Source organism: Astatotilapia calliptera, chromosome 19, assembly GCF_964374335.1.
Source record: "Astatotilapia calliptera chromosome 19, fAstCal68.1, whole genome shotgun sequence".
Lineage (NCBI taxonomy): Eukaryota > Metazoa > Chordata > Actinopteri > Cichliformes > Cichlidae > Astatotilapia > Astatotilapia calliptera.
In genome coordinates this window covers 11,006,283-11,033,807 of record NC_137440.1, presented here as the reverse complement: position 1 = coordinate 11,033,807, position 27,525 = coordinate 11,006,283, and the positions used below count along the sequence as shown (strand labels likewise).

Sequence of the window (27,525 nt, the reverse complement as noted above, 5' to 3'; positions counted from 1 at the left end):
GTCTCATGGTTTGGAGTGCTGCAGTTACCTCGGGATTGGAGTAAATCTTTTTCTCATCCAAGTCCTGCAAATAGAGTCCACTGAGAGACGTCACCCTGCTGAGAGCAACATAAGCCATACCTGGTTCAAAAATGTTCTTCATTGAAACTACAGCTGTCTGTGTTGTAAGACCCTGAGTTTTGTGAATTGTGCAAGCGAATGCTAGCTTTACAGGAAACTGTCTGCGTACCGCTCCTTTAAACTTCAGACTCTCCTCTGCTCTCTCAATGTAAACCAGATCATCAGATGCTGCATTAGCACTGCGGTTGTGTCTCATAGGCTGCCGGTTGTCCATTCTGAGCCCCAGTTTGATTATGTGTCCATCATTTTCAGATCTCACCACCTTTACCAGTATACCAAAAGCACCGTTGACTAAACCGTTTAGTGTGTCCAAGTTTCTGGTCAGCATGACTCGAGCTCCTTCAGCAACATTCAGAGTGTCAGGTAAATCATTTCTCCCACCTGTAAATGGTTTGTCTCTTCGTTCCATTCTGCCTGTACGTTTATCCTTCTGGAAATCGTCTGCAGTGATGATTATGATGTTTGAATGAAGCTTCTTCAGGGTATCTGTGTTATGGGATTCCACATTCTTGTTGGTGGCATAAATGTGTAAGACCTCAGTTGGACATTCTTCTGGTGCAGTCACAGCCTGTGACAACAAATCTCTGTCGCACTGAGAAAGCTCATCTGTCTTTTCTTTGACTCTAATCCTGTTCAGCATCTCTGCAAAGGCCACATCATCTTTCTGACGCATGATCTCGGTTAGAGTGATCATCTGAAAATGTTCCTGCCATAGGTCAATCTGTTCTGGATCGTAAACGCAGAGAGGTTTAGACTGTCGCACTGGTGGCAGCTGGTAAAAATCTCCAACAGCTAAAACTGACATTCCACCAAAAGGTCTCTGAGTGCCTTTGATTTGTTTCAGTCTTGCATCCACATAGGCAAAAAGGGGTTTTGAAACCATTGAAATCTCATCAATAACAATAATTTCTGCATTCATCAGCTCAGATCTGACTTCATCCAGTTGGTTACCAAGTCCTTGAATGGGTGGTTTCAGACTCCTGGGTAGTTTCAGTAGAGAATGTAATGTAGAGCCATTGATAGAAAAAGCTGCTGTCCCGGTAAATGAAGTAAGTAAAACAGTTGGATTTGATATGTCAGCTTCTTCTGCATTAGCAGGCAGTCTGCTCAGGATCTTTGATGCTTCAGAGTGAATACATTTAATCAGATGTGACTTTCCAGTTCCTGCACCACCGTTGATATAGAAGAAAAATGGATCTGGGTTCAAACCACAAACTCGCTGAATACACCAGTCTCTTATGGCATAGAACACGCAGGCCTGCTTCTGGTTCAGATTCTGATACATTACACGTACCACGGCTGGATCGACTGCAGGTTGTTCTCTGATGGCTCTGATCTTTGTTACAGCATCAGACTGACGACTGTAGTCAGGGACATTCTCCTGTTCGTTCTCATCATCAGAATGTCTCTCAGGAAGATTCTCATCACATTGCAGCCTCACAACTTCAGATTCAGGAGCAAGATTACACCATTCATCGATCACAACATCCCTATTTTGTTCAAACTCTTCCAGTGCACTCTCAATATCCTCAGAGTTCTTCTCATACTTGTCTTTATTTCTTTTCACAATCCGTTTCACAGACTCACTGTGGTCTGAACATGGAAGTCGCACAAAACCCGAGTTGTAGAAGGACTGATAGGTTTGGAAACATTGTGGTTTCAGTTCCTGCTCTGATCTGTGTGGAAGGTAAAGTCTCAACAGTCGACCATAATATTGCTCAGGATCTTTTTCCTGTGAACAGTGGTAATATCTGATTATAGCTGGTTTATCATTCTTTCGCCTTTGTACAAATCCAAGCTGGTTTAGAAGAGGAAGCACATCTTTTCCTTCATTTGGACCACTCACCAACCGGCACAGGGCAGCAAAATCAGCCAGCGACATTTCCTCATATTCTGGGGTCTCAGGTCTGCATTTGTATTTATCACTCAAACTTGTCATCCAAATATTACAACTGTCGTGTGTTGTGCTTTCCAGGAAGCTCATGGGCCGACTCATTTTTACTGGGTTATCATCTGTTGGTACAAATACAACACTGCGGGAACATTTTTTCATTTTTAGGCCACAGACTCGAGTCACACACTCCTGTGCGCTGATCTCTCTCTTTTTTGAGTAAGCCTGCATCACAGCTCTCATTTCATCACATTCATTGACGGTGTTCTTATCAGAGTTATCGATAACTGTCTTCAGGTATTCAGAGAGGCCAGATTCTTTCTTTGTTATATATTTACAGAGGTATTCTACACATGAATAGGCATTCAAAATGAATGAGACATCTAAATTAGAGTTCCAGGCTTCAAGCAGATCTGGGTTGTAATTGTTGATCCAACAGTCCTTTGGGTCACGTTTCAGAATCAGAGCTGTTTTCTTGTTTATGTTCTGGAGGCATTGTTCATACTCATTCATTGTCAAGTTGCATCGTGACAGAATCTGCTCTATGGTGAGGGAAGCAGCTTCAGGTTCCTTCAGCAGGTTCAACAAAGGTCTGAGTTTGGCTTTTGCAGCTTCAGTGTCTGAATCCTCATCCTGTCTCACAATCATTGTTCTTGTGGATGGTGGTTTTGGAAACCCAAATCTACAACCAGAGTTCACACTCTTAAAGCATGTCTTTGTGTGGTTCTTGCTGTGCTTTTGTAGTTCAGAGACTTTTTTGTGCAGTTCAGGTTGTTTTTCTGGATCAGGGAGTTGAGCTGAGATGTATCTGTCCACAAAGTCACAGACAGTTTGGTCATCATCCACATCTGCTTCTACCTTTTCTCGAATCCACAGCAACATGTGTATATGCGGACTACCTCTGTGCTGGAACTCAACTCTGTAAAAGTAATCAATGATCTCACCAAGGGGCTGTGCAGGAGAAAAAAGCAAATCTCTGAACAAAGCCTCAACACGTTTATCAAACATTCGCATGGTGGTTACTGGATTTGATCTTAGAATTTCACACTTTTCTGACCAGTCCAGGGCTTCAAAATCAACCTCTTCACCTTGCTGTCTCTTTATTGCTTGAATCACTTCAGGCCATCTCATCTCAGCAGCAGAGAAAGTGACAAAGAACTGAGGTGTTCCTATTTGACGAATCATACTGAATAAATCTTTGGTAGTTTTCTGCCAGTAAGCTGGAGTTCCTCTGAGTGGCTGCATAAATCTGATTGCATCTTTATTTCTTACCAGCTTCTCTACTTCTGTCTTACTTTGTAACATTCCTGATGTGATTTTGCGTCCATCTTTGGTCATAGTTTTACCTTTCCTTAGCTGTATTGTCATGCTGGAATTAGCCAAATGTATTTCAGTGACAAACTGTGAGAAAAACAGGTAATTTGTGTCTTTAGCAAATCTTGCATCAATGTTGAAAAGCCTTGACTTGAAGTAAGCACTTGGTGTGAGTTTAAGAAGTCTCTTTTCATCCAGTGTATTCTGACCGGTAGGAAACTGCACAGGAAATGCCATGGCTTCCAAATGAGGAGTTCTGAAGAAGCTAACAGGATTGTTTCTTTCTGCAGGAGCCACACAATATGTGTTATCAGTGAAACAGAGAATCTCTTCTGAAATGTCAACAGGCTGCAGACAACTTTCTAGAGCAAAACCTCCATTGTTCAAATCACTTTCTGGTTCATCTGGATTTTGTTCCTCTGGTTGTTCATCACAGGATTGCATATTAATAGCTTGTTCACTTTCAGACTCACTTTCGCACAAAAGGGCATCTTTTTCATAGTTGTCAATTTCCATTAAATCTGCTTCATCATAATCATCACTTCCCATGCTGGCTTCATCACTGCTGTCATCATCAGGTAACGTTGGATCACAAAGCAATGCATCATCTCTGATAATAATATCTGTGTACTGTGGATGAATTTGTTTGAGTTTACGCAGGGCTTGAATGAGTTTAGACCAGGTGACAGTCTGGAACAGCTGATGGCCTTTGTAGCACAGTCGTCTTTTCAGCTTTATCCTCATGATCTGTGATTGGCTTCTGATCCTCGGTAAACTGTCAACTGTTTGTTGGACTTCAGATGGTACACACACCACATTACCACGTATGAGTCTCTGTCTGCCCTTTGGAAGTGGAATAATCTTAGCAAATGGTATGCATTTGGCAATCAGATGTCTCTCCAGAATGTTGAGATCGCACAGTTCAGCTGGAATATCCTGCAGTTCTAAACCGTTGACAGCAGCAAGTCTTGGCATGCGTCCACTTTTGAGGGAACTGTGACACGTGTGACAGATATACTCCTTTTTTCTCTCAACAGGAAAGCTGCAGTGATCATGACATGCTTCATCACACACATGAACAAATTTACCAGTTAGACACTGCTGAGCTACAATTTGGTGTTTTGAGTAATTTTCTCTTTTGCAGATTTTCACCTGATTAGGAAAAGAAGCTTTTAGACAAACAGTACAAACATAAGATGGTGCTGACTTAATGTTGGATCTGAAACGAGATATGGCCTCATTCATTAAAGTGTTCTCTGGATGACACTGTAAACTGTCAGCTGGTCGATGCATCTGACGATATTTTCTTTTTATTTTCATTGCACATCTGATATTATGCATCTGTCTAAAAGAAAAACCGTTCCAATATTTTACTCTCATTCGTTCTCTCATATTGTCCTTGTGTTGCTGCTGAAATTGTCTCTCTTCTCCATAACGTTTAGTGATGTAACATTTTTTTTTCTGTCTAAATTCTACACTTTCTTTATATAGGTTAGAAACATATGACCTCATGTAAGCTTTATGTTTCTCTCTGAATTCGGCACAAGTTCTGTATATTGTTCTTATACGCTCTTTGTGCTTTTCTCGGAACACGGGAGATTCTCTGTATGTTCTTCTTATACGCTCCTTCTGCTGTTCTTTGAATATAGGAGATTGTCTATAAGATTCTTTATATGTTTTTCTCATACGTTCCTTCTGCTTTTCTCGAAAAATGGGAGATTCTCTATATGTTCTTGTTATACGTTCCTTCTGCTTTTCTCTGAATGAAGAATCTTCTTTATACATCCTTATGACACGTTCTCTTTTTCTCTCTCTAATTTTAGCACTATCTCTATAGATTTTTCTAAAATGTTCTCTCTGTTTCTCTCTATATGTAGCATTGAGTTTACACAGATTATTTTTGTACACACTCTTCTTCTGTCTGTGATCAGGATCATGAGACTTTCTGCTAGAATCTTTTTTCTTTGCCTTAAAGCTTTCATCAAAAGCGTACATCTGTCTTTCTTTCTTTTTCTGATTTTCCCTTCTCTGTGGTAGTTTTTCTTGGACCAACAGTCGTCTCCTAATCTTTCTCCTTTGCTGTTTATTATGCTTCAACAGTTTATGTGAGAGTTCATCTGTTGTCATAGTTAAACAGGAGGCAGTGTTTAAATCATTCAGAGGAACAGAATCTTTTGTTAACTGAGTGTCTCTTACAGAAGATGCAGAGGTTTCTATTTCTAAATAATCAGAATTGTTCAGCTCAGCAGCTGGCTCATTTGAATAATCCACTCTGGATGACATCACTTCAGTAGCTAAAGTGTCGGCCACAGTTTTCTGTGTTTTCTCAGTGGATTTGGGGGTTTCAAATTTAGGTTCATTTAAAGCTGGTGCTGGAACAGTTGTGGCTGTTTGTCTGTTTTCATCAGCATTTCTTTGGTCAGCAACGTTTTCACTGTGGAACTCAACAGGCTGTAGCTCATAAGCACAGGTTGGTGCGATGCTACACATTCGGTACAAACGTTTGATCCTGTCAATCATGTCGTTAAGACGTGTGAATTTTAACATAACTGCAGTTCCACCACTTACACTTAGCGACAATGGCATTCCTGTAGACTTACGTGGGTGAGGATCAAAATATGCGTATCCACCTGAAGTCAGCCTGGAAACTGCAATGGCTGTTCCTCCCATGACTAGCAAAGCATAGCAAATGTCTGAAGCCAAACACTGTAGTCCCTGTTCAAGGCTCGGAAGATGATCTGTACCGTCAAATGTGCCATAAAGAGCAAACTGAGACATGTCGACTTGATACTCGTGTCTGCGGCTGATGATCACAGTGGGAAGTTCATCACAGGCTAGAAACACGCTGTTCACAAACCTCTTTCTGGCATCTGAATACACGGCATGGCCTTTGTCCAACACACGGTTAAGATCTGCTCTGGTAATGAATTCATCCTCGTGTAAGAATGACAGGAAAACCAAACTGTTCGCCATGCATTGCTGATTCCGGTACTTTCCATACTTAGCATTGGCCTGGCTTCGGGATGCACAGATGCTACTCACTTGTGGACGACTTTCACTGTTTGTAACCTGTACATGAGACGGTCCTGGAGCTTCTCCATCATGCTGCGTTTGCACAGTTAGCTGGGGTTCAGTCTGGATTACCTGCTGTACTTTAGCATTTGGCACCGATGATGAGCAAACACCTCTCTTTACCACATCTGCATAAGACACTGCGGCTGTCTGAACGCTGAGCTGCACTTCTGGACTGGGAATACTTGTAACAGACACCTTTACCTGCTCACCGGTCTGAGAAAGATTTACCTGTTCCTTCTCCTTTTGCCATCTAAGCTTCTGGGACTGTGACCTTTGACCTTTCCTTGGCATTTTGTGCAAGTACAAACTGGACCTTATATGTATTTATACACAAATGTATACAAAAATCAACCTGTAAACACTGAAAAACTCCTCAAGTTTCTATTAAATGGATAAATGTAAAACTATACAAATGGTAAAGTGTTCTTATAACTGTTTAATTGATGTAAAAGGCTGACTTAAATACAAACTCAATATAAAAGTTATTGAAAGATCTTTAAAAAGTTTTATTGTAGCTTTTTCAAAAACTGTATATTATACTTTTTTTTTTTTAACCAGACTGGTTAATGAATAGGTCTATACTTCTGTGAAGTAATATGCAGAATAAATCTCAACAATCAATCAACAGGCTATAATAAAACTCTTAGTTTTAAAGTAGACTTTGTGTAAATCTTTCAGATATCTAAAATCTAAAGCAAATATAAGGAGCTGTGGTGGTGTAGTGATCAGATGACAGGCGATGAGGATTCTTCAGCTGGATGTTCTGCAGCAGTCAGGAAACAGGAAGTCTGGGTTCTCAGGGCAGCCTCTAGATGACAATTGTAACTGAATACTTACACTGAGTGACAAAAAAAGGGTTTGTCCTTAAATAATAATAGTTTAAACTTGTAGTCAAATGTTATAGCCAGTGAAACAGACTTGAAAAATGTATTTGAATCTAATTTAATATTTATCTAAATAGAGCAGTCTGAATGTATATATTACAAAATAACCAGATTGTCTTATTACAAATAAACCTTTAAGAGGTGTATATTTTATATAATTTCTCAAAGTAATTGCACCTGTAAGCCAAACTATCACTGTTTATTTCAAAGTGTAATGCAAAATTAAAATGACAAATGTAGGGCTCTGTAAGTAGTTTCTACAGTGAGTTCTACTGTACTGTATATTCAACTTTTTACTTGTAATTTCCAAAAAAATGAGTGGATATGAGAGAGTTTAACGACAGGAAAGATGGAGCAGTGAGAGCAGAGATCTCTCAGATTTCTGAAAACAGATCGTCGAAGTTGCGGTAACTTCAATTTCCAAAAACTTGGTTTGTTGTCAACCTTGGTTTGTTGTCAAACTTGGTTTCTTGTCAAACTAGGGCTTATGCTTGTCAAAATTAGATAGAGTTCATGGCGGAGAAATGATAGAAGATAGAATCCCTTGTCAAAAAAGATGGAGCAGGGAGAGGGAGAGTGATAGGACAGACTGAAATTGCTTGTTAATGGCTTGTCAAAGATAGAGGGAGAGGGTTTTCTGCAGCAGGTCACCTGTAAGACAAAAAGGGACTGGAATTAGGCATATTTCCAATAAACATGGCTTTCCAGTATTTTTCAAACTACACTTGAAATCCTTTAGTTTTATTAATTCTGGCTGTGCTTACTGACCTCAACCCAATTTTATGTGCTACACGGCGCTCAAACATCTGTCAAAATGTTTTAGGTATGACTTTGGAAAGCTACAAAGCTGCAGCGCTTGATGGATTGTTGGAGCATTACAGCTACAGTAGTCAGGAGCCTCGCCGAGTAATTCGTATTGTCCTTAAACATAATATTATGGTGTGTGTATGAGGACCTGGCATCTGTTTACAGACATGCGTACGAAGCAGATTTCAAAACCGATCAATCCATGAAGAATTTGATAGATTTGTGGAAGAGGACTGAAAAGAGAAAGTGAGTGTACTGTTCTGTGTTACCAGTGAAAAATGTTGAGAGTTATTGTGAATGAGTTGAATAGTTTGAGTTGTCTGAATATTTGGTTAGCTGCATACACCTTATAATCCGAAAAATACAGTACATACAGGGCTTTACATATTGAAGAGTTCCACAGTACATTATTGGACTGAACTGATTGAAAATGCTCAAAAATGGTGGTGGAAGTGTTCTAAAGAAATTTTTACATTCTATTAACACAATAAAAACAAACAGTGTCTATAAACCAAGATGTGCTGCTACAATAACCTACTGTAAATATCATATGGTCCAACAAAACCCACACATTGAGGTTAGAGCAGACAGTTTCAGACCACCTGCTTAAAATTTATGCCACATCACAGGTTATTTAATCCCCAAAGTACCTGTGACAACAGTACATGATAATATCTGGGCACACAGAAACAGGGATTTGAGATCCGTTAACATAAAAGTAAACAATACTTTACTCAGAATGACTTTTGACAAAATGAGAAATTTGGAGATGGATGGTTCCTACAAAGCAGTTTCTACATATTTCAGTCACATGTTTAATGCACAGCCATAAGCACTCCACTAAATCTAGGACGCACTTATAATGGTCGATTTAAAGGCCTAATTAAAAATGTAGTATGACGATAATTTCTTTGTAGATCATTTAATCATAAAATACAGAAATGAGTGCTGTATCTGTGCTTTTGATTTTTTCCAGTCATCAACAAAATCTTTAATTAAAAGACTAATTCAAAGAGCAGTTTTCAGACAGTGACTTAATTTAATGAAGAGAAAGAAGCTTTGGAAATCCACAAGGCCCTACTTGAAGACTTAATTGTACCTAAACTGCTGTTCATGAGCTGCTCTAATGTGAAAAAATATGCGCTGCTACAATAACCTACCGACCTCTGTAGGTCTGGAAATGTTTACACAGACTTTTCTAGGATTTGATGACTTTTGATGATCACCAATAGCTGTGCTCACTCACAGCACTACACTGAATCTCCTATAATGAGAAACATTTCTCACCATTGCACCTCAGACACCTTTACTTACCAGACTTGAGACGATCAGATCAGCAGTCTAGAGAAAGGAAACAATTCATCAGATCACTGTTTGATGATTCAGACTGTTGAGCCTCTTCCCACACAATCCAATTTACTGTGACAAAAATTAACTAGTAAAATTCTTAATTTATTTAAGGCTTTATGAGCTTACTGTAGTCTAAAGAGGAGATAAATGAACTGCAGCGTCTCACATGGCTATAGCAAGTGTAATAAAGGCATTCATTACTACAGAAGTAAAAAGAATAGGCACCAATATTTGTTGGCACAAGTGCAGGATATACCAAATATTTCCTAAACAGAAGCTTTGTGGCTCCAACATTTTCTACAACAGGTCAGTACTAGTAAAGTGTGAAAGCCAAAACTTTTCAAAATGTTAGATACAAAGTAATTATATAAATCAGAAGCAACAGAAAACCTCATCATGTCTGATATGAATATACCTTTAAATATTGACATGTTACAATAGCAGAGGTGCACCATGTTTTGTAATTAAAATTAAATGTCTTAAATTTTTACACTAAAAAGCCCTTTCATTATACCTGTTGCTAGGAATATTTATGTATTTTGCAGTCACCTTTTTGGCAACTTTTCTATTAAATTTTAAAACACATATTCACCAAATAAGTGATAAACTAATTAGACACACTGGCTGTAATGTACCTAACAATGTCCACTCACACCTCTGGTTCTCTTAGTTTTTCATTATTGCTTAACTGTACAAAACACTTCTACAGTGTTCTGACTTTAATGTAACACATCAGCAGAATTTGAGAGACAATATGAATCAATCACTGTGCAGCTCTTAAGTGTTTGAGCAACCACTTATACCGACTCCCCTAAAACATTTCATTGTTTTGTCTGCTACTTAAATCCACAAACATAAGGAGAAAATGAACAACTGACATTTAGCTGTATGTTTGGATTTGATAAGCCATAAGAAATTGAAATCATACATAAATGGGCTATTAAACTTCAGGGACATTTTCAGGGACAGTCAGAGGTCCCGTGTGAGGACTTTGCTGCTACGTGTAATAAATCCTGACTTTGTGTTTTTGCCAATCAGTAAATGGAAACATATCACAAAAAGTCAAACTACTGTATGTAAGTTGCCACATGTGCTACGCAATGCCAGGTTCATACTGCTTCAGTTACAATCACTGTTTACTTACCAGCAAAGGCAAAACCAAAGATCTCTTTCACTCTGTGTAACAAAAGACAAAGCACAAAAATACAGAATGAGACAACTCAAATCAGCATCACAGTCAATACTGCATCACTCTGTGTAGTCCAAAAGATTCAGTACACTTCTTTGTTTACCACAGCAACAAACAACTCTCCTCTTTTTTCTACACCTTATTAAAGATTACTGTCTTCATTAAGGTAAAATGTGGTTTCATCCATTTGTAATAAGCCACACACGTTTCTCAGTTATGTGATAGCTCTATTAGTTTGGTGCTATTAGATAACACAGTAGATTTAATAAGCAATGATTTGCTACACCTAGCTCTGCACACTTTATCAAATTCTGACATCACAATTTCAAAGCATGAACAATCATAAATGAAAGCTTGGATGTTATTTTTGTAGGCTTCAACATTTGAGTTCTTCTGCATTCAAATTCTGCTTCCTAAAAATATTATCACCTGCACACAGTATCATTTAATATGCTGTTGTTTTAAATATCTACATATCATATTTATAATATTAATGGTGCACTGCTGCATTTTATTTATTTGAAGGTGGACTTTTTTATATTTCGTTAGTTTTTCACAAAGTGAGAAGTTAAACAGAGCTGCAGGTGTAGGTTTCATTAAAAAAAAAAAACAACCTGCACAAACAAGTGTTTGTTAAACAGTTCTTAAAATTTAACTAAAAAACTAAAATTAACTAATTAAAAAAAACTTCTTGTTAAGAGATGTTATTATTCTTATATTATGTGTTTCATCCTCACTCTCTCTCTCCCTTCTGTTAATTAACCCACAGCACAAAAACACACCGGTACAGGCACGTGACTCTTTTTCTCCCGGCTTTCAGTCAGAAGCTGTGTCCCAAAATGTCGGCTGCATCCTCCGGAGGCCGCATTTGAAGGCCGATTATGTCACAGCCAGTCGACGAAGGCTGTCTCAAATGCGGCCGACAAATGAGTCCTTCATTTCCCCGAATAAACTTTTAACATATTTTTAGGCGAGAAAGTAGCGGTGTAAATTACAAATATCTGCTTGGTTTATCAAGACATCGCATATTTGCAAAAGTGTGCCGACGTTTTCAGAGACGTCTGTCACCCACCGGCTCGATGGCAAGCCGGGAGGGGGGTTCAGACCCCGCTCTTTCGCTACTCAGGTTAAACATGATATACAAGTCACTCTGATAACTTAAAAATGTAATTGTTTGCCTTTTTCTGTGTTTTATTTGTTCTGGAGTAAATCGGTTTGGCTGAGATCAAAGTTATTAGATTATTAGATTAAATAAAGCTTTATTAATCCATCCGGTGGGTCCTCCGGGATTTTCACACAGCTCAATAAACGTTAAACGGTCGAGAATTTACGCCAGTGTCCTGTTATATTTTAAATAGCAAGGAGCAGACGGCCGAGTTTATTAAACTCCAGCGAGACAGCGGTGACGCAAATCTGAAGGCTAGACCGTCCAGTTTCACAGCCTTCTCGGTCCACGTAGACCGCGAAAGCTGGGTCCTCCGAAAGATGCAGCCGACGTTTTGGGACACAGCTAATGGCGGTAAAATGGCTCCTTTGAAGTTGCCGACCCTGCTGCTTCAGCAGCTAATCAGTGGTTCTAAAATGACGGCTCATTACCTCACAACCGAAAGAATGAGGCCGTTTTTAACTGACTGATTTGTGAAGAGAACTAATTTCAGCTTCCCTAACAGACTCAGAAACACTAACACACCGAATGAACCAAATACAACACAATAACTGTAATAAACAATCAAATGAACCATATTAATTTCACACTGGGCCTATAGCAGCTAGGCTAGGCGTTAGCACTTAGGGCTAGCATACCAAACACTCCTTTTAAATAGTAAAATTACAACGTTTCACTAAAAAAGCAGCCATTGTGTTACTTTAACATGACTTATACTTCGACTGGCTTCATAAGTCACTAACAACAACTGGGTAAATCCCTCATACAGCTTATAGACATTTCATTTCAGATAAGAGAGACAGAGAAGCAGCACTTACCGGCACGGATTGAGCTGAGAATGGACGGAGATTCAGGAGTCAGGCGGAGACGTAAAAAAGGAGGCATTCACGAGTAGTGGGAAAAGTGGGAAACTCCGCAATTACACAAAATTGGCATGGAAAACGTGAAAATATATGTAAATTTAAATATTATTATACTAGATTTTTTTACAACAAAAAACAACTTTTAATTTAATTCTATAAGTTTAATAAATGTTTCAAATGGGATTCTTTGAATTTGAAATAATGGTTAAAAGACATAAATAAACACAAGGTCATTATGTTAAAATGTACTTTATTATGATAGATTTATTTAACTGACTGCAGTAATAAGAACAGTTTTCTTCTGAACACCAACACCAAGGAGCTGGTGTTGGTGATCGCCTAAGCATCCTCACAGTAGGAGCTGCAGAGGCTCATCTCACTCCACTGCAGGACTCAAGAGGTTCAGGAGGTCCCTTAACCCCACTGCCATGAGACTTTTTAACAGCGACTCCTGACATGTTCATTGCACATTTGTTTCTTTTACTCCAATACATATTGGTTGTAATCATATGAATTCTGAATTGCTTTAAAGCTGAAGCTGTCTGCTAAAACTAGCTGAAAAAGCTGAAAAGTTGCAGAAAAGGGTGGCCTTTTGTTGTGGGCAGTCTGAGGTACACCTGTGCACTACTCATGATGTCAGATCAGCATCCTGATGTGGCACACCTGTGAGGTGGGATGGATTACCTCAATATAGCAGATGTGCCCACTACCACACATTTGGACTGATTTGTGACCACTGTTTGGGAGGGATGGTTATATTGTGTATCTGGAATGAATTTTAGGTCTCTACGTCCATCCCATGAGGAATGGGAGCAGTAACAAAGGTGTTGCGTTTATATTTTTGTTGAGTGTATATTTGGCAGAAATACTATATTTGGCACAAATCTTATAAAATAGCAGAAATAGTATGATTTAGCACAATAGTAATAACTTAAACAGAAAAATTGGAAAAGCAAAATGGACAGGTGAAAAAATGCTGAACATGCTGAGGGTCCCTCAAATATACTTGTTAAATGAAAAAAAATCAGCAAAAAAATCTATAACAGCCACACAATCACAAATATGTACACATAAGGAAACACACATGCACAGAGAGACACACACACAACATCCAATTCAGTCACCCAGTCTAAATATATTGAATTTGAATCTTAGAATGAGATCATCCCATTAAAAGGCTTACTCGCTCTCTCTCTCTCTCTCTCTCTCTCTGTCACACACACACACACACACACACACACACACACACACACACACACACACACACACACACACACACACACACACACGCACACTCACACACACACAGGGAGAGAGAAGTAAGTTTCTAGGTCAGCCTGGGAGCTGCTGAATTTGAATCCACCAATCAGAGAGCCTGTGGACTTTTTCCCGCCAAAACAGGTGCTTCTGTTTACACACGCAGCACAGAGAGGCACAGGATTATTGCAGTCTATTTCTCATAGTGACGACTCCCCTCAAACAAATGACCATAATTTCCTAACTGTAGGGGCTAGAAGGGTCATTCTTACACCGTTTTGTTCAGAAGAGATGGGGGAATCTTCAAGTGTTGACAATTTATCATTAAAATATGAATTTTTAGAGATATATGACATGGATGACTTGTTGACTTAGAAGCCACGAATTCCCCAATATGCAAATTTGAATGCCTGGAGCCCACATACATGATTGGCTGGCTGGGAAGCTGTGCAGGCCCTGATTTGTGGATTTGAATTCCTCAACCCTCAGATATGATTGGCTGGCTTAGAAGCCATGAAGGCCCCAATATGCAAATTTGAATGCCTCAGGACACATATGTGATTGGCTGGGAAACCGTGCAGGCCCTGATTTGAAAATTTGAATGTCTAAGTCCTCACTGAGGATTGGCTGCCTGGGGACCTGGCAGAAATATATAGAAATAGTATGATTAAGCATAAATACTACATTTAGTAGAAATACTATGTTTTAGCACAAATACTATAAAAAGCAGAAATACTATAATTTAGAAGAAAAACTATATTAGGCACAAATCTTATAAAAAGCAGAAATACTATAATTTAGCAGAAATACTATGTTAGGCACAAATCCTATAAAAAGCAGAAATACTATAATTTAGCAGAAATACTATATTAGGCATAAATTCTATGAAAAGCAGAAATAGTATGATTTAGCAGAAATACTGTATTTAGCACAAGTACCAAAAAGTACCAGATTTAGCAGAATAGTAATAACTTATTGAAACACAAATGCACAGAGGGACACACAAACACAGGCTCTAATCCAGTCAACCAGTCTAACTATATTCAATTTAAATCCTACAATGACATGCTGCCAAATAAGGGCAGGGTCCTCTCTCTCCCACTAAACACACACACACACACACACACACACACACACACACACACACACACACACACACACACACACACACACACACAGACACAGAGGGAGAGAGCTGCCGAATTTAAATCCACCAATCAGAGTGGCTGTTTACGTTTTCCCGCCAAAACAGGTGCATCTTTTTACACACGCAGGACAGAGAGGCACAGGATTATTGCAGCCTACTTTTCATAGTGACGACTCCCCTCAAACAAATGACCATAATTTCCTAACCGTAGGGGCTAGAGCGGTCATTCTTACACCGTTTTGTTCAGAAGAGATGGGGGAATCTTCCAGTGTTAACAATTTATCATTAAAATATGAATTATTAAAGATATTTGACTTCTAATGCACCATAACTGAGCAGAGCGAAGCAAAAACTGCCTTGACTTGCCCTCAAACAACGCTTTCTAACTCTAAATCTATTTGGAGTATCGATATCATTCTTTCACCGTAAGAGACAGCAGGCTTTGGTGAACAATCATGGAAATTTTCAGGTCTCTGTGGAAATCCAACAAAAAGTTATGACGAGAGAAAAAAGTGCTTCATTTCCACAGTTTGAAATCTGAAGAAATCTGAGCGAAGGACGAATTTCCTACCCTCAAACAAGTCCAACTCATTTCAGAACGGTAATAGGTGAGAAAGAAATTCTTGAATTGTGAGCGTCAGGGGTGTCTGAAGATATTCGGGGACAAGCCTCATGTCTTAACTTTGCTTCGTTAAGGAGATATGACGATTCGAATATGCCTCTCATTACAGAAATCCAGCGATGATTTTGAACAAACTCTCCATTGACTTTGTATGGAGAGTTTTCTGACCTTGTGTTGGTCTGAGGAGATTTGCCAAAATTCTATAAATCCCACAACAATGATAGTGACATTTTCTGAAAGCCAGCAAAAATACCTACGTTTTGATGTATAATTTGTGGAAGTTGAGTGAAAATTGAGCAAGTAGCAAGAAGTTGTTCGGACATGAAGTGAAAATTGCAAAACCTTCAGTGACACACTGGAAGCCAAGAGCATAGCAACCATAACAACGCATGTATTTTGTGAAAAATCACAATTGTGCAACTCAAAACTTTAAGAGGCATAAAAGTAAAATGGTAAAAGATTTGAAAAAGCTGAATCATACATGAATAGCCCAATAATTTGTGAACATTTTAAAGTTTGAATGGTTGTTCTAGGTGAAAGTATGAGGAAGTAGTTAAGTTTCAAAAACAAGCAAAATTTAGCAGAATTTTGGAAGTTTCCCATTCATTTCAATGGGACAAATTAAAGGAAAAAAGTGGAATATTTTAAAAAGTATAATAGCAAAAAATAGCAAAAGTCATAGCGATCATTAGCAGAAATAGCAGAATAGTTTAAAATTTGAACGGTGAAAATCGGCTGAAAATTGTGGAAGTAGTTAAGTGCCAAAAAGTGTACGGAAGCAACTGGAATAATAAAGTAGAATAAAGAATAAAGAGAAACAGGAACTCAATAGTGTGGATGCTTAAAGCATCCACACAATAATAAAGAATAAAGAGAAACAGGAACTCAATAGTGTGGATGCTTAAAGCATCCACACAACTAGAAAAATTTGCATTTCCTGCGAAAATGCAGTGTGGATGCTTTAAAGCTGAAGCTGCATGCAAAAAGTAGCTGAAAAAGCTGAAAAGTTGCAGAAATTGTAAAGCTGAAGCTGTCTGCTGAAGATAGTTGAAAATAGCTGAAGAAGCTGAAGAAATCAAAGCTAGTTTTTAAAAAGTTGTTGAAATTTTAATAACTTTGCAGAACAACATCAAGTTAACAAAAATGCAATAACTTAGCAGAAATGCAATAACTTAGAAGAAACATAACAATTCAGCAGAAATGTTGTAATTTACCAGAAGCTACAACTTAGCAGAAATGTAATAATTTAGAATAACATAACTTAGCAGAAATGATATAATTTAGTAGAAAATTAATAACTTGGCAGAAATATTACAACTTATCAGAACTGCTATAATTTTGCAGAAATGTAATTATTAGGAAAAAACTGTAAACAGATAAAAGCTAAAAATGATGAAGTAACCTCAAAGTTACTTGTTTAACTGTGAAAAATGACCAGAAACATTAGAAAAGGAAGAAAACCAATTCAATTAAATTTATATAGCGCCAATTCACAACAAAAGTCGCCTTAAGGCGCTTCATAGATACAGAGAAAAACCCAACAATCATATGACCCCCTATGAGCAAGCACTTTGGCGACAGTGGGAAGGAAAAACTCCCTTTTAACAGGAAGAAACCTCCAGCAGAACCAGGCTCAGGGAGGGGCGGCCATCTGCTGCGACCGGTTGGGGTGAGAGAAGGAAGACAGGATTACCAGCCAGCAGATAAACTGATGTGAAACAAAACCAAAGTAAAATTGCAGAATTTACACAGTTGGTGAAATGTAAAAATGGCAACAAAAAAACCCCAAACAAACAAACAAACAAAAAAACAAAAACAAACAACATTTAGTTAATAAATGCACAAGATGATTTGATGATAAATATGGTACCAATCTACAAAATACTGTCGAAATGAAGTCCACATTGTGATATATTTCAGGTGTGGAGAGTCACACAGCCAAACAATCGATGTGCATATTTAAAGAATCAAATAAAGAACATTGTTGTGGAATAAATTACAGTGAATAATAATCACTGCCCTGCATTAGAGAGTGACTTATGATGAGGTATTAATTGGCTTAACTTTACCTCTAACAGCTTTTCACATAGTGCTGTGACCAGGGTGAAATCCATCATAAAGTAACTGTAAACAGTAGAACCATTAGCATGAATGTTATGGTTCTACTCTGATCAAAACTCAAGTCAGCTGTGTGACCTGATATAAAATGATAAAGAGGAACACATATAAATGACCTTTATGAACTTTTCAAAATGACTTTATATGTCTGACCCATTATCTATATATATTAGAGCAGATGTGGAAAACCACTGTTAGACCTACTCTATACTAACACAAACACAGTCACAAATTCATTGCTAGTGTGACATGTGGTCCTTTTTGCCTTTGACCAATGATATGCTGGTTACTTGGACCAGTTTAGTATTTGCTGTCACAGAGGAATGTTAACCATAAATCCAAAAGACAAAACTGAAAAAATATGTTAATTGCAAACATGTTTTTGCTTAGTAAAAGGATTGAAATTACATGGAAACTATCACCTTAAAGCCTCATTGTAAATATCATCACAAACAGATGTTTTCCACGCGGTTAACAAAGCTCCACCACATCCAATCACTGCATATAAATCTAAAAGAAAACAACAACAAATAAAATGTAATTAACACAAGTGAAGTCTAAGGAGCTTGGAAAGAAAAGCGTCTGGACTTCTTTGAGTTTCTTGAAGACGTTTCACCTCTCATCCGAGAAGCTTCTTCAGTTCTAAGGGTCAATGGTGGAGAGTCCCAGATTTAAACCCAATGTGAGTTTCTCCACAAACAGGGACAAAGAACCCCCTGATGATCCTCTACCTAATCACATGAGCCAAGGTGTGAAAGTGGGTGTGGGTCCCAATCAGCCAGGGTTTTGGGTGAGCTCATTGTGAAACCTGGCCCCACCCTATCATGTGATTTCCTGAGGTCAGGAAATCACCCACGCCCACTCCCAGGATGTGAGTGGACGTTACAGTGTCTGGGGAGGGAACTCAAAACTGGATTATAGATGGCAGACAGTTGGTGTTGTAAACCACCGCCTCTGTTCAAAGATGGTCGCTCACAGTGGACGTAAATGGCTTCTTTCACTCCTCCATCTATCCAAAATGTGAACATTGGCATCCTCAAAGAGTGACCTTTGTCCTTTAGATGCAGATGAACTGCTGAGTCTTGTCCTGTGGAGGTGGCTCTTCTGTGTTGTGCCATGCGCTGGTGAAGTGGCTGTTTGGTCTCTTCGATGTAGAAGTCTGGGCATTCCTCGCTGCACTGTACAGCATACACCACATTGTTAAGTTTGTGTTTAGGAGTTTTGTCTTTCAGGTGAACCAGTTTCTGTCTGAGTGTTTTGCTGGGTCTGAAGTACACTGGGATGTCGTATTTGGAGAAAACTCTCCTGAGTTTTTCTGATACACCGGCCACATAGGGGATGACAATGTTGTTGTGTCTGTCTTTCTTATCCTCCCTCGCTGGTGTCTGATGTTCTTTTCTGTGAAGCTGGAATGCAGGCACACTGGACGAGCTTGTTCTAAAAAATACAGAAAAAGGAACATTTTATTTGTGTTAAGGCCTAAAAACTACAAATAAGTTATACAATGAACAATATTGAAATACCTTATAGGTGCTGCGGGCCACATAACCAGAATCCAGAGCAATCTCACACTTACATGATGGTGAGGAAAGACATGAGCTCTGCAATGAGGTTTGAATGTCTCAGTTGGGACACTGAAGAACTCAGAAGACAGCAATACCTGCACAGAGAGACAGAGTAGAAAAAGCATAGATTTGTAATCCATAATGTCAATTAAAACTCAAAAAGTGTCAACAAGTATAATCATTTGAGTGTGGAATTGTTTATTCAATAAACAGGATTTTAATTAATTAATTGAATTAAAAACACTGACATTTTTTATCAAAGATAAAGAATCATACCTCTCTCTGCTCTGAGGATCACTGAGCATCTCTGACAGGAAATACAGTTTCCTCAGTAGGAGTCATCATTGATGGTCTCAGAGGTTGTAGTGTGGCAGCATGATGATGGTCTCCAGATCAGGCAGGAGGTCAGGTGATGGGTGTGTCATCTTCTCCATTGAAGACACACTGGTATGGCAGTTCATAACACAGCAGTCTCCTTGTGGCATGTAGTTATCTGTGCAGTCCAGCACTGATGGATCAGGTTTGGCTCAGCAGTTCATGAAGATGGTGTTAAGATGTTGTTGTTTCAGCTGAGGATGGTGAAGTTTGAAGGTTTTCCCACAAAGGAGACTGTGCCCTATCTGAAAAAATATATCTAACAAAACACGTGCTTATAACACCACCCACCCAGCTCAGCCCCCAAGTGTCTATGTAATGCTGGTATGGGGTGTCGGTTACTAAGTCTAATTAGTGCATCAGAAAGCGGGGGCTACACCTAAAGCCCACACTTTCTGATGTCTTTGTTTATTAGCAGCTTTTTCCAGCTGCTCAGAGCATTCTGACTTGGCCTTTATCCACCCAAACCCAAACCCACCCGGATAAAGGCCAAGTCAAACTCACACACCATACCAGCATTACATAGACACTTGGGGGCTGAGCTGGGTGGGTGGTGTTAAACTGTAGTCGGGAACTTTCAGAAAACTATCCATTTACTTCTAAATCAGTTTTTATACATATTCTGTAAGCTGTACTAATGTTTTTCTCTACATAATGTATCATTATAGACATCTCTGGTAGCCTAAAGATAGTTTAAAACTTTTGACATTTTTTACCTGTAAAACATGATAAGCAAAAACTCATTCATCACAAAAACTTTTGATTCTACAAAATCTACTATAATCAAGAAAATATAATTGTCTGTATTTATTCGTGTATGTCATCATAATAAATACCTGCATTTATCTGGGATTTATTTATTTACTATTTCATATTTTAAAGCCCTTGGAGGGGAAGATCTCGTTTGTTGAGCTACATACGTCATAGTAAAAAGATTTAGTCATTTAAAACATGATGTTGGTTTATCAAATGTTGCAGCACATTTCAGATCAGAGGTGCATGATAGCAGATGTTCTCTGCTCTGCATGAAGTTCAGCAATGATTTGGTGAAATGATTAATAACATTGCAATAAGAAAGGGTCTTCTGACAGACAGAGTAGGGAAGACCCTTTTTTCAATGAAAAATCTTTTTCATGCTCTACAATCAGTAAACTCTGTAACAAACATGATCTGTAATTGTTTCAAAACTCACCAGACGACTTCATGATTGGCTCGAGGACAGGACACAAAAGACAGGGTTGTGGTAACTGTAATATGATCTCAGAACACCTGAATACAGACATTTCTGTGGCTGAGAAATAAAAATGAGGTCAAGCAGGGTGTTCTTGTCTGTAGTGGCAGAAGTGATCAGCTGTGAATACCCTCTCGACTGAAACTGCTCCAGAATCTGTTTTCTTCCACTCTGCAACTGGTTCTCATTAAAATCTCCACACACAATTATTGGGTGACAGTCCATTATTTCAAGTGAATCTAAAAGACTTACCAGGTTTTGCATGAATGGTGTCAAACTGTAGTCAGGGGGTCTGTACACAACAGCAATGAGTGCAGGGAATGGAGCCTGAACCTTCAACACTAAAAACTCAAGATCAGTGACATTATGCAGATACTGTTTTACCTGAACCTGAAAATGATTCCTCAAATACACAACAACTCCCCCACCACTTCTGCTGGCCATGTGAGGAAAGTTTGTGTAGGACACATGTCTGTTGCGTTTGAACATGGTGTAGCCATCCAAATGAAGACTGTCTGCAACAAAGGAGCCTTGAAGGTGAGACTCAGTGAGACACAAAACATCTGCTAAACACATTTCATGATGACTCTTGATGTCACTGATGTGAGATGGCAAACCCTCTGTATTGTGATGGATCAGTGTAAGAGTGTCAAGTCTGCTGGCTGTTTCTCTGACCTGAAGAAGAGGCATCATTTCCTCAACACTGGCTTGTCTCATGGTTTGGAGCGCTGCAGTTACCTCGGGATTGGCGTAAATCTTTTTCTCATCCAAGTCCTGCAAATAGAGTCCACTGAGAGACGTCACCCTGCTGAGAGCAACGTAAGCCATACCTGGTTCAAAAATGTTCTTCATTGAAACTACAGCTGTCTGTGTTGTAAGACCCTGAGTTTTGTGAATTGTGCAGGCGAATGCTAGCTTTACAGGAAACTGTCTGCGTACTGCTCCTTTAAACTTCAGACTCTCCTCTGCTCTCTCAATGTAAACCAGATCATCAGAAGCTGCATTAGCACTGCGGTTGTGTCTCATAGGCTGCCGGTTGTCCATCCTGAGCCCCAGTTTAATCATGTGTCCATCATTTTCAGATCTCACCACCTTTACCAGTATACCAAAAGCACCGTTGACTAAACCGTTTAGTGTGTCCAAGTTTCTGGTCAGCATGACTCGAGCTCCTTCAGCAACATTCAGAGTGTCAGGTAAATCATTTCGCCCACCTGTAAATGGTTTGTCTCTTCGTTCCATTCTGCCTGTACATTTATCCTTCTGGAAATCGTCTGCATTGATTATTATGATGTTTGAATGAAGCTTCTTCAGGGTATCTATGTTATGGGATTCCACATTCTTGTTGGTGGCATAAATGTGTAAGACCTCAGTTGGACATTCTTCTGGTGCAGTCACAGCCTGTGACAACAAATCTCTGTCGCACTGAGAAAGCTCATCTGTCTTTTCTTTGACTCTAATCCTGTTCAGCATCTCTGCAAAGGCCACATCATCTTTCTGACGCATGATCTCGGTTAGAGTGATCATCTGAAAATGTTCCTGCCATAGGTCAATCTGTTCTGGATCGTAAACACAGAGAGGTTTAGACTGTCGCACTGGTGGCAGCTGGTAAAAATCTCCAACAGCTAAAACTGACATTCCACCAAAAGGTCTCTGAGTGCCTTTGATTTGTTTCAGTCTTGCATCCACATAGGCAAAAAGGGGTTTTGAAACCATTGAAATCTCATCAATAACAATAATTTCAGCATTCATCAGCTCAGATCTGACTTCATCCAGTTGGTTACCAAGTCCTTGAATGGGTGGTTTCAGACTCCTGGGTAGTTTCAGTAGAGAATGTAACGTAGAGCCACTGATAGAAAAAGCTGCTGTACCGGTAAATGAAGTCAGTAAAACAGTTGGATTTGATATGTCAGCTTCTTCTGCATTAGCAGGCAGTCTGCTCAGGATCTTTGATGCTTCAGAATGAATACACTTAATCAGATGTGACTTTCCAGTTCCTGCACCACCGTTGATATAGAAGAAAAATGGATCTGGGTTCAAACCACAAACTCGCTGAATACACCAGTCTCTTATGGCATAGAACACGCAGGCCTGCTTCTGGTTCAGATTCTGATACATTACACGTACCACGGCTGGATCTACTGCAGGTTGTTCTCTGACGGCTCTGATCTTTGTTACAGCATCAGACTGACGACTGTAGTCGGGAACATTCTCCTGTTCGTTCTCATCATCAGAATGTCTCTCAGGAAGATTCTCATCGCATTGCAGCCTCACAACTTCAGATTCAGGAGCAAGATTACACCATTCATCAATCACAACATCCCTATTTTGTTCAAACTCTTCCAGTGCACTCTCAATATCCTCAGAGTTCTTCTCATACTTGTCTTTATTTCTTTTCACAATCCGTTTCACAGACTCACTGTGGTCTGAACATGGAAGTCGTACAAAACCTGAGTTGTAGAAGGACTGATAGGTTTGGAACCCTTGTGGTTTCAGTTCCTGCTCTGATCTGTGTGGAAGGTAAAGTCTCAACAGTCGACCATAATATTGCTCAGGATCTTTTTCCTGTGAACAGTGGTAATATCTGATTATAGCTGGTTTATCATTCTTTCGCCTTTGTACAAATCCAAGCTGGTTTAGAAGAGGAAGCACATCTTTTCCTTCATTTGGACCACTCACCAACCTGCACAAGGCAGCAAAATCAGCCAGTGACATTTCCTCATATTCTGGGGTCTCAGGTCTGCATTTGTATTTATCACTCAAACTTGTCATCCAAATATTACAACTGTCGTGTGTTGTGCTTTCCAGGAAGCTCATGGGCCGACTCATTTTTACTGGGTTATCATCTGTTGGTACAAATACAACACTGCGGGAACATTTTTTCATTTTTAGGCCACAGACTCGAGTCACACACTCCTGTGCGCTGATTTCTCTCTTTTTTGAGTAAGCTTGCATCACAGCTCTCATTTCATCACATTCATTGACGGTGTTCTTATCAGAGTTGTCAATAACTGTCTTCAGGTATTCAGAGAGGCCAGATTCTTTCTTTGTTATATATTTACAGAGGTATTCTATACATGAATAGGCATTCAAAATGAATGAGACATCTAAATTAGAGTTCCAGGCTTCAAGCAGGTCTGGGTTGTAATTGTTGATCCAACACTCATTTGGGTCACGTTTCAGAATCAGAGCTGTTTTCTTGTTTATGTCTTGGAGGCATTGTTCATACTCATTCATTGTTAAGTTGCATCGTGACAGAATCTGCTCTATGGTGAGGGAAGCAGCTTCAGGTTCCTTCAGCAGGTTCAACAAAGGTCTGAGTTTGGCTTTTGCAGCTTCAGTGTCTGAATCCTCATCCTGTCTCACAATCATTGTTCTTGTGGCTGGTGGTTTGGGAAACCCAAATCTACAACCAGAGTTCACACTCTTAAAGCATGTCTTTGTGTGGTTTTTGCTGTGCTTTTGTAGCTCAGTGACTTTTTTGTGCAGTTCAGGTTGTTTTTCTGGATCAGGGAGTTGAGCTGAGATGTATCTGTCCACAAAGTCACAGACAGTTTGGTCATCATCCACATCTGCTTCTACCTTTTCTCGAATCCACAGCAACATGTGTATATGTGGACTACCTCTGTGCTGGAACTCAACTCTGTAAAAGTAATCAATGATCTCACCAAGGGGCTGTGCAGGAGAAAAAAGCAAATCTCTGAACAAAGCCTCAACACGTTTATCAAACATTCGCATGGTGGTTACTGGATTTGATCTTAGAATTTCACACTTTTCTGACCAGTCCAGGGCTTCAAAATCAACCTCTTCACCTTGCTGTCTCTTTATTGCTTGAATCACTTCAGGCCATCTCATCTCAGCAGCAGAGAAAGTGACAAAGAACTGAGGTGTTCCTATTTGGCGAACCATGCTGAATAGATCTCTGGTAGTTTTCTGCCAGTAAGCTGGAGTTCCTCTGAGTGGCTGCATAAATCTGATTGCATCTTTATTTCTTACCAGCTTCTCTACTTCTGTCTTACTTTGTAACATTCCTGATGTGATTTTGCGTCCATCTTTGGTCATAGTTTTACCTTTCCTTAGCTGTATTGTCATGCTGGAATTAGCCAAATGTATTTCAGTGACAAACTGTGAGAAAAACAAGTAATTTGTGTCTTTAGCAAATCTTGCATCAATGTTGAAAAGCCTTGACTTGAAGTAAGCACTTGGTGTGAGCTTGAGACGTCTCTTTTCATCGAGTGTATTCTGACCAGTAGGAAACTGCACAGGAAATGCCATGGCTTCCAAATGAGGAGTTCTGAAGAAGCTAACAGGATTGTTTCTTTCTGCAGGAGCCACACAATATGTGTTATCAGTGAAACAGAGAATCTCTTCTGAAATGTCTACAGGCTGCAGACAACTTTCTAGAGCAAAACCTCCATTGCTCAAATCACTTTCTGGTTCATCTGGATTTTGTTCCTCTGGTTGTTCATCACAGGATTGCATATTAATATCTTGGTCACTTTGAGACTCACTTTCACACAAAAGGGCATCTTTTTCATAGTTGTCAATTTCCATTAAATCTGCTTCATTATAATCATCACTTGCCATGCTGGCTTCATCACTGCTGTCATCATCAGGTAACGTTGGATCACAAAGCAATGCATCATCTCTGATAACAATATCTGTGTACTGTGGATGAATTTGTTTCAGTTTACGCAGAGCTTGAATGAGTTTAGACCAGGTGACAGTCTGGAACAGCTGATGGCCTTTGTAGCACAGTCGTCTTTTCAATTTCACCCTCATGATCTGTGATTGGCTTCTGATCCTCGGTAAACTGTCAACTGTTTGTTGGACCTCAGATGGTACACATACCACATTACCACGTATGAGTCTCTGTCTCCCCTTTGGAAGAGGAATAATCTTAGCAAATGGTATGCATTTGGCAATCAGATGTCTCTCCAGAATGTTGAGATCACAAAGTTCAGCTGGAATATCCTGCAGTTCTAAACCATTAACAGCAGCAAGCCTGGGCATGCATCCACTTTTGAGGGAACTGTGACATGTGTGACAGATATACTCTTTTTTTCTCTCAACAGGAAAGCTGCAGTGATCATGACATGCTTCATCACACACATGAACATATTTACCAGTTAGACACTGATGAGCTACAGTCTGGTGTTTTGAGTAATTTTGTCTTTTGCAGATTTTCACCTGATTAGGAAAAGAAGCTTTTAGACAAACAGTACAAACATAAGATGGTGCTGACTTAATGTTTGATCTGAAACAAGATATGGCCTCATTCATTAAAGTGTTCTCTGGATGACACTGTAAAGTCTCAGCTGGTCGATGCATCTGGCGATATTTCCGTTTTATATTCATTGCACATCTGATATTATGCATCTGTCTGAAAGAAAAACCGTTCCAATATTTTACTCTCATTCGTTCTCTCATATTGTCCTTGTGTTGTTGCTGAAATCGTCTCTCTTCTCCATAACGCTTAGTCATGTAAGATAGTTTTTTCTTTTTAAATTCTTCACTTTCTTTATATAGGTTATATACATATGACCTCATGTAAGCTTTATGTTTTTCTCTGAATTCAGCACAAGTTCTGTATATTCTTCTTATACGCTCTTTCTGCTTATCTCTGAATATGGGAGACTCTCTATATGTTCTTGTTACACGTTCCTTCTGCTTTTCTCTGAATATAGGAGACTCTCTATATGTTCTTGTTACACGTTCCTTCTGCTTTTCTCTGAATATGGTAGACTCTCTATATGTTCTTGTTATACGTTCCTTCTGCTTTTCTCTGAATATAGGAGACTCTCTATACGTTCTTGTTATACGTTCCTTCTGCTTTTCTCTGAATATAGGAGACTCTCTATATGTTCTTGTTACACGTTCCTTCTGCTTTTCTCTGAATATGGTAGACTCTCTATATGTTCTTGTTATACGTTCCTTCTGCTTTTCTCTGAATATAGGAGACTCTCTATACGTTCTTGTTATACGTTCCTTCTGCTTATCTCTGAATAGGGGATTGTCTCTATATGTCCTTATGACACGTTCTCTTTTTCTCTCTCTAATTTTAGCACTTTCTCTATACATCTTTCTCAAATGTTCTCTGTGTTTCTCCTTATAGGTAGCATTTAATTTATACAGCTCATTTTTGTACAGACTCCTTTTATGTCTGTGATCAGGATCATTACACTTCTTAGTTGAGTTTTTTTTCTTTGTCTTGAAGCTTTCATCAAACCTGTACATCTGCCTTTCTTTCGTCTTCTGATTTTCCTTTCGTTGTGGTAGCTTTTGTTGGGCTAATAATCTTCTCCTCATTTTTTGCCTTTCCTGTTTATTACGTTTCAGCAGTTTATCTGAGAGTTCCTCTGTTATCTTAGTTGAACTGGAGGCACTGTTTGAATCATTCTGAGGAACAGAATCTGGTGTTACCGGAGTTTCTCTCACAGAAGATGCAGAGGTTTTCTTTTCAAAATAATCAGAAGGATGTTTTTTTCCGGGAGCAGCTGTCTCATTTGAAGAATCAACTCTGGATGACATTACTTCACTGGTTAAATCTTTGGC

The 27,525-nt window shown here is 39.1% G+C and overlaps 1 protein-coding gene and 2 long non-coding RNA genes across 3 annotated transcripts; all 3 read right to left on the bottom strand.

Annotated features, from left to right (window-relative positions):
• Positions 1-7,326: 7,326 nt before the first annotated feature.
• Positions 7,327-12,634, bottom strand: LOC145422350 (uncharacterized). The gene is made up of 4 exons (XR_013903633.1): positions 12,614-12,634; positions 10,586-10,617; positions 9,406-9,432; positions 7,327-7,935 (listed from the first exon to the last, which is right to left on the bottom strand). It is a non-coding gene; the product is annotated as an uncharacterized LOC145422350 (long non-coding RNA).
• Positions 12,635-16,665: 4,031 nt separating this feature from the next.
• On the bottom strand, positions 16,666-20,239 carry LOC145422349 (uncharacterized). Its single transcript, XR_013903632.1, has 3 exons — positions 19,644-20,239; positions 19,326-19,462; positions 16,666-19,239 (listed from the first exon to the last, which is right to left on the bottom strand). It is a non-coding gene; the product is annotated as an uncharacterized LOC145422349 (long non-coding RNA).
• Positions 20,240-21,230: 991 nt separating this feature from the next.
• On the bottom strand, positions 21,231-26,215 carry LOC145422347 (uncharacterized). The gene is made up of 2 exons (XM_080293592.1): positions 21,649-26,215; positions 21,231-21,488 (listed from the first exon to the last, which is right to left on the bottom strand). Exons 1-2 carry the CDS (start codon positions 25,981-25,983, stop codon positions 21,378-21,380), a joined length of 4,446 nt encoding a protein of 1,481 aa, XP_080149718.1. The 5' UTR covers positions 25,984-26,215; the 3' UTR covers positions 21,231-21,377.
• Between the last annotated feature and the right edge of the window lie 1,310 nt (positions 26,216-27,525).

Bases quoted from the DNA above. Each gene is read 5' to 3' on its own strand.
- LOC145422347 (XM_080293592.1), bottom strand. From the start codon at position 25,983: ATGCCCAGGCTTGCTGCTGTTAATGGTTTAGAACTGCAGGATATTCCA. The intron at 21,489-21,648 runs GTCAGAGAAACA...CCTTTGTTGCAG, and splicing joins AAATGATGCCTCTTCTTCAG to ACAGTCTTCATTTGGATGGC.